We start from the raw sequence: 13,934 nt of genomic DNA, 5'->3' as shown, positions 1-13,934 counted from the left end.
CTAGTTAACAATCTGTTTGCACGCAGGCATACTAGTAAGTTATTAGCATTGATTGCTCAGAGTGATTCTGGCTAAGCTTCACACGCTCAAATGGGCAGGACCGCTCACGACTGTGTTGTCTTTGAACATTTGGAGCTAACAGCACATGTTCTTCCCATCGTACGCTTAGTTATTAGACTGCCTAATAGCATGCACAAGTCTGTGCCCACTCGTTAAATGTCAACACATAACAGGAATTTTGAAGGCGCATCCCAGCTTTTCCACTTAGAAACCCACTAACAACTTTCAAAACACCATTATTGCACGCTGGGCAGCTTCCATCCGCCAATGTGCTGTGAGCCACACACTCAGGTTCTCTGTGGTGCCAGTTTTGAATGTTTATTAGTGTAGACCATGTGTGGTTATTGACAAAGTCAGAAACCCTCTTATTTTACGATTTGAACCAAACATTGAAGTTGCACTTTTACACCATGGATACCGTACAAGCTTTTAAAAGTACTAAGAGAAGCCTGTGTCTGTTCACAGGGGGCCTCTGACTTCCTTTTTTTATGCACCTTTTGCCTTATAATTTGTCCATCTATATGATTAAAAACATCTAAAAATGTATTTATAGCATTGACATCAGTGAAGTGACCCCTAAAATGTAAGTTTAAGACATCTGATTGACAAGTGTGACCACTGGGAAAAGTGTGATTATTTCACTCTGAGCACAAAAATCACACTTAAGATCACACCTTTCACTGTGGACTCTCTGACAGCACTGAGCAGTGCACGCAAGCACGTGGTAACACACTATGCTTCTTACCATACACTCGACTGGCTGACACAGGCACACATGATGACACTTTGCTGCAGCCTGTCAAAAACAAGATCAGGTTTATGAAACTGTCTGGCCTACGCTGGATTGAGCCTAATGAGTCTAATTAGTGCAAGGATTCATTGGAGACTGGCAAGTTTTTTGGAAACTGTTCCAACTGTTTCAATGACTCAAAACAAAATCATTCTTTTTTTTTTTCCTTTTTTTTTCCTGTCCCATTTGGATCTTTTGCCATCAGAATTATTGTCTAAAGGCGAAGAAAGATGCCCAACGGATTTACTTTACCAAATGGACCATCCCAGCCTTGCCGTAATGGTCTATTTGATTCACCTTTTATTGTTTATTTTATTTCATTTTCACTTGGTAAATACGGGACAGACTTGACTGGGGAAAAGAAAGGGGAGAAAGAAAGAGGGGAAAAAACAGCGGGGAAGAGAGACGGGGATAAAGGGCAAAAAACAAAAACCAACAAAATAAGCAGACAAAAAATCAATCACTTGGATCACCTGTTGAGAAAGAAAAAAGAGAAAACAAGCAGAAGAAAAAAAAGAGCAACATAATAAACAACATCATGATGATCTATGGGAATATAACAGTAAATACTAAGTATTAAACATTATTGTGCAGCACGTAAGATCGACAGCGCACAGTGTGCTTTGAGGTAGGAGCCAAAAAGGGTGTAGTTTTTGTGTATGAGCACCCGTGTGTACACATGAGCTTGTATTACAGTTTTTCTCCATTGGTTTGGCTCATTTCTTGAAACAGAAATTACATTCTCAAAATAACATGGACAAACCTCCAAACCTCTTGGCAAATGTTCACAACAGAATGGCATTTCTCATTCATTTTATCAAGTGGCAAATGCCTTAGTACATGTCTCAATTGTCTCAGTGCATCTTTGCAAATGATTAAGTACAAGTAGCCTACAGTTATACAGTTAGCCCACATTTAGCACAATTTCCAAATGAATAGATCTTGTAGATCTAAACTGATTAGTTGATTCTCAGTCTAATGATCATTCCCTCCAAAACATGTCAGCATGATTTCATTGTATAAGTACTCGCATGCACAACTGTCTGTTCAATTGTCAAAATTGGTCAAGAACATAATACCATGAATATCATATATGAATTTCTTTGAATATTTGATAAATTGATGACAGTCATTGACAGTCAGGTGAAACTAGACTAACGAAGGGGGAGCGTCACACACAGGTGTGTTCCATGATTGTGTGCTGCCAAACACAGATATATAGAGCTTGACCAGAGCCAGTCCGATCTTTGAACATGGATAGACAAGGCCAAGCAAACGGACAAGGGGAAGTTCTTCCTCAAGGAAGAGGAGGAAGAAGAAGAAGAAGAGGAGGAGGAGGACTGAGAATGCGTGGTGGAGGAATAGGGGGAAGAGGCCGCAAATAATGCCATCACATTGAGACAGATCTGTGATGCCATCCTTCAGGACAATCATATATTCCAGAATATAAACACAATAAGCATCTCCACAATAAACCGGGTTTTGAAGAAGCATCAGATGACAATGAAACAAATCTACAGGGTACCATTTGAGAGGAACTCTGACAGAGTGAAGGAGCTGCGCTACCAGTATGTAAATGTAAGTCAGTTACTGGTTGTCTCTCATTATAACCTTACCTGTAATCACAGTAAGCAGTAGTTCACTTATTTGGTTTCAATACCTCCTTTACCTGATTTCAGAATCAGTATTTGCTTCATCTGACTTTAAGAATTTCAACAGAAAACTGCAGTTTACTGTATGATACAATTCTCATTATAATCCTTATTTTGTTGTCTCCCAATCAAATCTATCTAATACTGTAGGTTTTACTGTAACATCTCAGTAAGTCATCAGTATTTCCCACTCCCCTTTCTATCAAATACCCCTGCAGTACTTCCTCATAGGCCTATCACTAGTTTAGAACCACTGGAGTAGTGGCCTGTAGTATATTGAACCTGTGGGGGAGAACATGTAATTGTCTAACTGTAGTATATGACTCTTCTGTATGACTGATTTTATATTGTTTACTCTATTTTAGAGAATAATGGCATTGGAAGGACATGGGACCCCTCACATCCTGGTGTTCGTGGATGAAGCTGGCTTCAACCTGGCCAAGGGCCGAAGACGTGGCCATAATATTATTGGCCACCGGGCCACAGTGGATGTCCCAGGTCAGCGAGGGGGCAATATAACTATGTGTGCTGCCATTTCTGAGAATGGTGTGGCCACTCACATCCCCAGTCTTGGCCCATACAACACACACAAGCTCCTCATCTTCTTGGATCGCCTTTATACCGATTTTATCCGTGAAAATGAGAGAGGTCTCATAGGGCCTCACCTACCCATTTATGTAATTGTGTGGGACAATGTCAATTTCCACCATAGCCCACTCATTAGGGGCTGGTTTGCAACGCATCCAAGGATGGTCATGGGGTTCCTACCACCTTACTCTCCTTTCCTCAATCTGATAGAGGAGTCTTTCTCTGCTTGGAGTTGGAGAGTGTATGAGCATCATGCTCAGGATCAGCCGTCCCTGCTCCATGCTATGGACGCAGCGTGTGACGACATTACAGGAGATCAATGCAGGGGATGGTTGCGGCATGCACGCCGTTTCTTCCCTCGTTGCATCGCAAGAGAAAGTATCCGCTGTGATGTGGACGAGAATCTGTGGCCAGACGAACAAAAGCGTGTAAATAATCAGGAGGGTGAAGACAGTGGACAAGAGCGGGAGAATGAGTACAGCGACCACTGAATAAGTCCTTGTTTTTTGATTTTGTGTTCATACAATTTACTACTGTAATGTACATTTTCTTTTTACATATGTATGAAACTTTCTTTGCGTGTGAATAAAAAATGGTTATAATTTCCTTGGTAGTGTGAGTGCAATCTGTGATGTCAAACCTTGGAGGCTACTCTTTTCTGTTGTATATTGCACTATAAATGCATGCATAATAATCAAAACTAGAAACAGCCTTAACTGAACCAAGGATTCTATACATAGTATGCACTGTAATCCATTCCTGTTCATAGATAGATAGATAGATAGATAGATAGATAGATAGATAGATAGATAGATAGATAGATAGATAGATAGATAGATAGATAGATAGATAGATAGATAGATAGATAGATAGATAGATAGATAGATAGATAGATAGATAGATAGATAGATAGATAGATAGATAGATAGATAGATTGATTTACTGATTGATTTGCAACTTTGCAAGGTTAAGGTTGCCTGATCTAAATACTTAAATGCTGTAATATGATCAATAGTAAAGGCACTAATGGGTGCCCAAGTACTTTCCTGTCTTCATTTTGAGCACATTAACCATCCTTTTTTTGTAGAAACCGTTGCTCGGTAACTGTACTTGTATAGCAATTTCTTTGACATTTTGTTTACTAAGCGAATGGAATTCATGCACACTCACCAGCCACTTCATTAGGTACACCTTGTTGGTACTGGGTTGGACCCACTTTTGTTTTTAGAACCGCTTAAATTCTCTGTGATTGAACAGATTGAACAATTTGCTGGAGACATTCATTAAAGATTCTGGTCCATATTGACATGATATCATTACACAGATCCTCCAGATGTGAATCTCCTATTCCACCACAGCTCAAAGGTGCACTATTGGATGAAATTCTGTTGACTGTGGAACTCATGTTCCAAAAAACATGCTTAAATGTTCTTATCATTATGAGATGATGTGTTATCCTGCTCGAAGCAGCCATCAGAAGATGGGTACACTGTGGTCACAAAGGGATGAAGAATGTCAGCAACAATATTCAGGTAGACTGTGGGGTTTAAGCTGATACTAAGGAGCATCTGTGTGTGACAAAAAGATACGCCCTAATCATACACTATTACACCACCAACACCAGCAGCCTGAACAGTTGATACAAGGCTGATGGCTCTATGATATCATGCTGTTTAGACCAAAGTTTGATCCTACAAGAAATTGAGACTCATCAGATCAGGCAACACTTTTATTGTCTAATTTTAATGAGTTTGTGTGAATTGCATCCTCAGTTTCCTGTTCTTCGCTGACAGGACTTGCACCTAGTGTTTTTCTGTTGATGTAGCCCATCTGCTGCAACATTCGATGCTCTTCTGCATACTTTGGTTGTTACGACTGGTTATTTAAGTTACTGTCGTCTTCCTATCAGCCCAGAGCAGTCTGACCATTCTATGCTGACCTCTAACATCAACAAAACATTATCAGAGAACTGCCCCTCACTGGAATTTTTTTGTTTTCCAGACCATTCCCCGTAAACCTGTTGTGTGGGGAAAATCCCAGCACATTTCTGAAATACTCAGACCAGTGCGCATAGCACCAACAATCATGCCACGTTCAAAGTCTATTAAATCGCCTTTCTTCCCCATTCTGATGCTCAGTTCGAACTTCAGCAGGTCATCTTGACTATGTTTACAGTTGTAAATGCAGCGAGTTGCTGCCATGTGTTTGGCTGTTGAGATATTTGTGTTGTATAACTAAAGATACACCTTCATTGAGGATTGATCTGGAGAAATAACAATGAATTTTGGCACTGGAAACCATGGCTTCTTTGATAGTCATGACTGAAAGGTCCAAATCAGCTTTTTCATGGTCATTTGATGAGAGATATTTCTCTTTCTTGAACATTCTGACTGAGATCATGTGTATAATATATTCAAAGACTTGTCATCACCTTAAAGCAAGACCCATTCAGGACTGAATAAATGGTCATTTTACAGTGCACGAACATACTGGGGGCATAGTGCCACATGATGAATGAGGGAGGCGGCATTAACACTTAATGGAAATGCTGTGTGTGCTGTTATTTTTGCATAATAATTGCCAGGTGTGGTGAAGATAGGGATGTGGACAGTGACAGCAGCAGAACCAGAGAAACACATCTGGTTCAATCAGTTGAGAAATATGGAGGAGAAAGCAAAGAAATACATGACACAAAGGCAGTGAAGGGGAAAAACAACAACACAGATAGCTGCAGGCTGAGATGCTGCTCTATTCATTTTTAATGAATGGCTGGCTTTCTGCACACACTAACACAAAGTACTTTATTAGTACTAATGGAAAGATCTTATTTTAATAAAAGCATGTTGTGTTAGGTGATGTGTGAAGTGTGAGGCTGTGGAGTTTGAGGTATCACACCCACGTAAACACCAGCAGACCTTTTAACAGCTCAGGAGGATGAGGAGAAGAAAACGAACAGGTCAGAGTCTGTTAGGCATAAAAGACACGAAGAAGTTAGAGAGTAGTGATATCACTGTCCATTTCTATTGCCCTTATAATTTGTACAATTTTCTTTTAATTTGCAGATAAACAGTACAATGCTGTTGTTTCACTACATCAAGTTTTAATCTATTGAAATTCAAAATGTTTTTTAGATTGATGCACCACTCTGGTTTGGTGTTTATATTGGGGTTATTTTTAAACCAGTAGGTTTAGGGGTCATCTTTAAACAAAGCTTTCCCAACATCAACACTTTTCTCCTCAAAGTTAGGATTCAGTGATGGACTGACTCAGGGTTTTTCCAGCTCAGAATAGGCCTGTAGAAGTTGACTAAGCAGTAAGCATTAAAAAGTCATAAAATAAAGGCAACTATTGTGTGTGTGTGTGTGTGTGTTAAATAAATCTCTGTGTTTCACTGTTATTTTGGAGATTTCTGTTCAATTGTGCACAATGCTTATGTAAGTGAGCCCCCCAGTGTGCCACGGCTGAAGCCGAACCGGGCAAAAGACTCAATATGCAGATGACACACAGGGGCACTGGTGAGCGTGATTAACGCAAAACCTTTATTCACAAGAACAAAGAAAATAGCAACTTAGACTGTGAACTGTGAACTACGTAGGATAATCTGTGGCTCTAACAGACAGTAGAAACTTGAATGGCTATAAATAACGTGAAGTAGTAGATTAAGATTAAGGATCAAGGGATGAACTGGTGTCTGGGCGTTCTTCTTTATGATTTGCTGTTAGAGAGCAGAATTAATTGTTTCAACAATTACAGCAAGTCTTCCAGGCCCTAAACTACCAAAGCTGCCCCAGACCATCACACTACCACCACCATGCTTGACTGTTGGTGTGATGTTTATCTGTGAAATGCTACGTTAGTCTTATGCCAGATGTAACGGGGGAAAAGGGTCAAGCTTTTCCACAGAATATTTTCTTGTCTTGGGGAACATCAAGATGTTTTGGGGCAAATATGAGACAAGCTGTTGTGTTCTTTTTGGTCAGCAATGGTTTTCTCCCTGGAACTCTCCCATGGCTGCCATTTTTGCCCGCTCTCTTTTTATTTTAGAATCATGAACTGTGACCTTAACTGAGGCAAGTGAGGCCAGAAGTTATTTAGATGTTGTTCTGGCCTCTTTTGTGACCTCCTGGATGAGTCATGAGTTTTCTCCATTTGTGGATAATGGCTCTCACCGTGATTCACTGGAGTTCTAAAGTATTTCAAATGGCTTTGTAACCATTTCCAGACCAATGGACGTCAATTACTTTGTTTCTCATCTGTTTTTCTAGATCGTGGCATATGGGGCCACATAGGTTTAGATAGCTTCATCATTTCAAAATTGCACTTACTCAGGTTATATTTGTCTCACAGGTGATCATGTGTCTTTCCTCCAGTGGCAAGCAACCTCCCACTCCTAAATCACATGGAACAATTTCGGTGTAAATGCACCTGAAGCAGACTATTTGCTGCAGTGTCATGGACATACACGTTTTAATTCTGCATGCATATGTAAAGTGCTTAACAAATTTATTAGACTGCCACCCAGTGTTAGGGCTTACGCCACAGCTGCCCTGAATTAATAGTACTGGTAATTACCCAAATCAAGGCTAATGGCTAATGGTTAACCCACCAGTATGCACAAGCTCTTCAATTAAAGTAATATTTTTAATTATAAAAAATATATATTGTTTTTATCCACGAATTTTCAAATTTACTGTCTTGCAAAAAACAATTAAGAAAAAAGAAAATCGAATTTTATTTTTTTTTAAAGATGTCCACTTACACTTAATATCACCACAGTCACATGAAGAGCTGAACAGAAAAAAAAATAGTTCACGTGGATGAATGTTATGCTTGATTAATTTCTGACTTCTTAAAGTCCAGTGTGGGTTGAAAAATGTAAATGCAGTTTTTTTTTAACTGCCAAACAAATAATAACATAAGTCTGTTTTAAACAAGTTTTTGAGGAATGTTTAAAATATTTGTGTTTTTCTAGTTTTTATGATCTATATTTTATGGTCTAATGCATTTGTTAAGCACTGTATGTACAAATAAAGATTTGTAACTCTTTAGTGTAAGTCACTACTGCTATGTATGACACAACGTTTAAAAGTAGATTACTGTCATAAAAAAGAAATCTGTTATGTCCGATGTTGAGCTTTAGAATGTGGAAGAAAGATGATTTAAGTGACTGAAAGTGGCGTGTTAACTGGTGCCAAACAGAAAATATTAAGTGAACAGCATTTCTCTCAGTGAAAATGCCTTGTTGATGTCACATGCCAGAGGTCAGAGGAGAGTAGCCAAGCTATTCTGAGCTGATAGGAAGGCAATAGTAACTCAAATAACTACTGGTTACAACCAGCAGGTAAAAGCTGGGGTAATAATTACACTATTCCTGCATTTCTTCACTGGCTTGCAGAGAAATTCCAAATACATTTTTAAAACCTTTTATTAACATATAAGGCTCTACATACACATGAACCAGCTTATATAGCAGATCTTCTGAGACCTTATCACTGCAGCTGGCCTCTCCGATCATCTAAACCAGGCACTCCATAAAGTCCTTTGTTCTGATTTTAAAACCAGAGGTAATCATACTTTTGAGGTTGTTTTGTGCCCAAACTGTGGAATATTCAGTGAGGGAGTTCTCTGCAAGAAAATGCCTTGTTGACAACAAAGGTCATCAGAGAATGCCCAGACTGCTTCGAGTTAAGGCACAACATATCAAACCTTGGAGCAGATGGGCTACAGCAGAGGAAGAGCACAGTAAGTGCCTCTCCTATTAGCCAAGAACAGGAAATTGTGGCTATACAATTCACATGGGTTCACCAAAAATTTGACAATAGAAGACTGGAAAAAGTTGCCTGGTCAGACAAGTTTCTTTTCTGCTGTAACATTCAGACAGTAGGGTCACTCGCTATAGCTGGAGCACAGACATCGTCTACAAACCGTTAATGTAATTAAGCCACGCAGAAAGCTATATTATTTATCAAAAGGCACCATCACCAGAAACATGGTGGAGAGGTCCAGTTGAGTGGATTGAATTAGTGGAGATAAAGCCTAGAAGATAGCTGCTGGCTAGGGCCACCTAATGTTTAATTTATACTGTTTCTGTTTGCACAGGCATTTAACTTTGGAAAGGGGTTTTCAGCCATTGCAGATAGGCTCCCATGCAATCCTCAAAAATCACAACTGCATGATGCTTGAATGGTGGCTGGTTGACAAGTAGACCAGTGTTCACCAAGAATGGGAGAACTACAAAAGACATCAAAGATGAAAAAATAAAAAAATTCAGCATGAAAAGCATCAATGGTGACTGCGATGGAAACTTTCACTGTTTTTAACACTCAGCTTCACTTCAGCTCTTTGTATGTTATGACTTGGCTCTTCACCATGGCTGGCTGAAGGACCAGCGACAGCACAAGAGTGCCCCACAGACCCGTTGTTTTTGGCACTGCCCCACATCTGAATACAGACACTGCAGAGAGACTGTCCATGTGCTACTGCCACTGGACCATAATTCCTCCAGGAGTCGATACCTGTGCAGTAGTCGTATCCTCAGTTGTGAATAACTTTAAGTACTAACAAGATTTAAACAGGTGAGTTATAAATAACTAACTAAATAACTAAAATCCATAGGCTACAAACTTGTAGCCTTGAAGTCTGTGGGCACGGACTTGCTTCCTGGAGTCACCCTAGAAAAGGCCATCCAAGGAAGTGCAGTTTTCCCCAGTTTAGCTCTTGTTTTGCAGATCTTGAGGTTAAAGCTCTTTTAAAAATGTGATGTCAGACATTAAGTTTAATTCTGCGATTGTTCTCGAGTGTCTGACTTAGATTAGTGCAAAACTTAAAAAAAAAAAAAAAAAAAGAATCATCTGTCTCATAACCAGTGAAAAATGTTACTTTTTCTGTGGCCCACACATGCACACACACACACTTAAGTGGACGGGTAACAAACATTTATACATCCATAATTGAAGGTCAACAGTGCGTTACAAATAGATATTGAGAGGGAGTTTGTGTTTATGCTAATGCCTTGTCAGACAGAGAGGCCGGCGACTCTCTGACACCATCTATTAATAATGAGACAAGACTGCAGAAATGCACTGCGTATGAACCAAACAATGCTGCTCCTGCGAGCTGCCAGCAGGCTTGAGTGAGTGCTTTGGAATCGGCCTCAGTGTGCATGCATTCTTCTTCGGAGGAAGTGATGTGTGTGAGTGGATTTATTTGTTTATTGATGTTTGTGTTTTGTGTTTGTCTCACAGCAGTGGTCTTGTCTGGCCTGTTTGCAAACATGTTTGTACACGAGCAGCAACAAGCCTGCAGGAATGAGTGGGTAATAGAAATGCAGCGAGAGGGGGAAGCCTGCCAAGCGATGCTGAGGCAAATGGTACCTGTAGACTAGAGCAAAGTTTAAGAGTGCTCCTGATGATCTCTCAGTACAATGGTATGTGGCTTTTTTTTACTTGTTTTGAAGAGTTGAACCACAACCTCCCTGTAGCTTATGTATTATTTGATCTAATTAATATGATCAAATAAGAAGCAATCAGCCAGAAATTTCTGTCACATGGTGCTAAGTCGTTTCTGATTTTACAAGTTTATTGAACCTGCCAGATTTGGGGGGAGAAAATCGCATTATTTCCACGTTGTTGTTTGAGCTTAATGATTTTAAGCTCTACAATCATTAAAAAATAAATAAAGAGAAGAGGAATCACTGTTTCCGCTCCAGAATCAAACCAAATTGAACAACTGACACAGCGTGAACCTTCGCTGTGAACAAACACAATATTTCCTTATTAAGAACTGGGAAGATGTGAGGCCACAGCTAGTCTGCACTAGTGTGCAAACAGAGTGGCAACATAAAGTGAAGTCCTGCTGAAAGTGATATCATTGTGCTTCCTATCCTGTCTGGATGAAGAGCTTGGAGTGAGGTCAGGGGAGTGTAGGGTGTAATTTCTTGAATAGGTTGGTGTGTGTCTGTCTGTCACGCTTGTTTGGGTGTCTTTGTGTTCAGGACAGTGTATGTGTACATCTCCATTTGTGTGTGTGTGTGTGTGTGTGTGTGTGTGTGTGTGTGTGTGTGTGTGTGTGTGTGTGTGTGTGTGTGTGTGTGTGTGTGTGTGGATAGGTGGGTGGATAGGTGGGTGGATGTGGAGGATTAGCGTGCCTCTCCAGTCCTTTGGCTGTAATGAGACGGGACACTGGCTCCACGACGGCCCGTCGCCCACTGGGAGAGTACCTCTATCCCTTTTCAGTCTGTCATATGTGTTTGGCTACTGGTCTCAAGACTTTGGTTGCATATTAGGATTTAAAACAATGAATTCTGCTCACATCAGAGAGTCCTTTTATTTAAACAAATTTACCTTCCACCAGTGAGAGTGACGGAGAATTAGAGACGTTGGCCTCAGCTGTTGGACCTGACCCTACATACCATGCTGCGTCTGTATGTTTTTTCAGAGGAATCAGCTATTCTTCAAAAGTGGCGCTGAAGTGGTCTAAAAGTGAGAGTCCGGCACTGAAGGGGAAAGCTCCATCAGGCTCCATCAGGGTGATGGTTCTGAAGTCTATAGATAAACAGCCATCGCTGACCAGGTTAGTCTGAGCCCTCTGACCCTGAACGGGCCTGTCTGCTGTTAGTTTGACCCATAACCTCTCCCTTTGTCTTTCAGACTCCAAGCACACTCACTTACCCGCGCGCACACACACACACACACACACACTCCGACTTGGCCTCTTATCCTTGACAGCCCTTATGCTCATATTAAGATCTACTTCAGTGATTTCAGGGCTGTTTCAGCCATAAACTCTCATTTAGGGGGAAATTAGCTTGGCTTTGAGTCTTGTTACTATACCGTCCTTAACAGCATTACGCCATTCTTGTGGCTTTTAAATAACAACAAGGATGGATAGGACCATTCAAATAAACCTCCGCCATCCTACTTTGTTACACTACATGTAATGGCCAGGCATTCATTGTTTTACATTATTGTATTGCCATTGTGCTGTCCTCTTAGTGCCACACAGAGCTTACTGACTCTAATTAGTGACACTAACATATGTGGAAAAAATGGTTTAATGCGTCTGTCAACCTATTTTACAGTGATGTCTTTTCAATTTGTGAATACCAGAGGAAGCTGAACAGGGTTTGCTAATGATGTTGGAGTTTCTTGAAAGCCACTTAGGAAAAACCCTACAGGCTTAGATACGCCCAAACTTTCAAAACGTGGGAAATGGGCTGATCTGAGCTTGGGATTCCAGAGTAGCAGTTGTTTTGACTAGTGCCACGCTAGTCAGGACGGACTATGCCTTGTCGCCCTTTACTGCCACAGAGACGGAGCACCGTCAGGCTCACAGAGACGAGCCATAATCAGCTTTACCAATTATGCTCCATCTCAGACCACTTATTCCACACAAAATGACATCACGAATGCTGGACATCACGCAAATGCCTCTCGGAGCTCCGCGAGCGACTCCAGTGCACATTTATATTTTCAAACAAATAGTGCAGACTGTAATGAAAAAAGCTTCAAATAAGTCTTTGATGTCTTTTAAAAAAGCATTGCAACAGAAATCGCTGTGCACAGCTGGGCAGCAGCTTTAACATGCGACCCAGCAGTCAGTAACTCTCATGGTTTAGTTGCTATACAAAAATGTAGCCAAATAGGTGACATTTGAAAATGTCAGTCTTTTAACATGTGGTATCTTGATGTGTCTGTGTGTGTGTTGTTTACACTCTATGGCTGTTAGAAAAGACTGTTGGATGAGCAGATTTGGATAAGCAGAAGAAAATTAGTACATGTAGAGGAGAGGGTTATAGCTCTGAGTGCCTGCGTGCCTGCGTGCGTGTGTGTGTGTGTGTGTGTGTGTGTGTGTGTGTGTGTGTGTGTGTGTGTGTGTGTGTGTGTGTGTGTGTGTGTGTGTGCGTGCGTGCTGGAGGGGGGTGATGGGGAGATAATGATAAGCACCACTTAGGCTCTTTGATCACAAAGGTTCAGCAATCTACTGTCTAACCAGCTGGTCTGAGAAAGTCCTCCACTGATTAATTAAGGTCCTTTACACACACCACACACACAACCTGCGCTTGCTGTGTTTAATATTACCTCAACACTTAACCCAGCACTTTACTCTTAACTTCCCAGCCATAAAGAGACATCACAGAGCCCCCTCACACTATAAGCAGGCATGAAACTCTCTGATTCTCCTTGTAGCATTGGAGGCCCCAGAGATCCTTTGTCTCTGGAGACGAAAGGGTTAACGAGGAACAGACCCTCTAAAGAGCTGCCTGCTTAGCCTTTGACCTCATGGTGTATGAGAGACAGAGGAAGGAACAAAAGGAACAAAAGGGAAAGGAAAGTTTGAAAACTTCTAACAAACATAAAGTACAATTAAAATACAATGGTTAAAGGCTATTTAAACACTTTTGCAATAAAAGAAAAAAATCAGTTCTGAATTGTCAGGTGTAGCAATATACAAGGTTTTTCTTGTGGAGACACAGGAACATGAGACGGCAGGATGGCAAACGGCAATTTGGAAAGGAGTCTAAGAGAAGTGTGGGGACCACCAACACACCCCCACCTTCCTTTGTCCTCGATCCCAACAGACCCCTCCCTTTTCTGGGCAGCAGGTTGTCAGTGAGGCGGTCCAGCTGGTGGAGACTAGAGATGCCAAACAACCTGTCAGAGATAAGAAGAGGTGGACAAGGTATGTGCAGCTCCCAGACTGCTCTGGAGGTTTGGCTGCTGAGAAGAAGAGTAACAGACACTGGGGTCCATTATGCTTGATAAGACAGCATAGTAAACACTCTTACACTTTAAACAACTCTCTCCAACACTGTTGAATGAGCTTACACTTGTTATCAGATCTTT

The 13,934-nt window shown here is 40.9% G+C and overlaps 1 protein-coding gene across 1 annotated transcript; it reads left to right on the top strand.

The window, feature by feature from the left end:
* The first annotated feature begins 2,220 nt into the window (after nucleotides 1–2,220).
* Nucleotides 2,221–3,696, top strand: LOC113033950 (uncharacterized). The gene is made up of 2 exons (XM_026188170.2): nucleotides 2,221–2,428; nucleotides 2,868–3,696. The coding sequence occupies exons 1-2, from the start codon at nucleotides 2,348–2,350 to the stop codon at nucleotides 3,579–3,581; spliced, it is 795 nt and encodes a 264-aa protein (XP_026043955.1). The 5' UTR covers nucleotides 2,221–2,347; the 3' UTR covers nucleotides 3,582–3,696.
* The last annotated feature ends 10,238 nt before the right edge of the window (nucleotides 3,697–13,934 follow it).

This window comes from Astatotilapia calliptera, chromosome 12 (genome assembly GCF_964374335.1).
Source record: "Astatotilapia calliptera chromosome 12, fAstCal68.1, whole genome shotgun sequence".
In the NCBI taxonomy this organism is placed as follows: domain Eukaryota; kingdom Metazoa; phylum Chordata; class Actinopteri; order Cichliformes; family Cichlidae; genus Astatotilapia; species Astatotilapia calliptera.
This window is presented reverse-complemented; position numbering and strand designations above follow the sequence as displayed.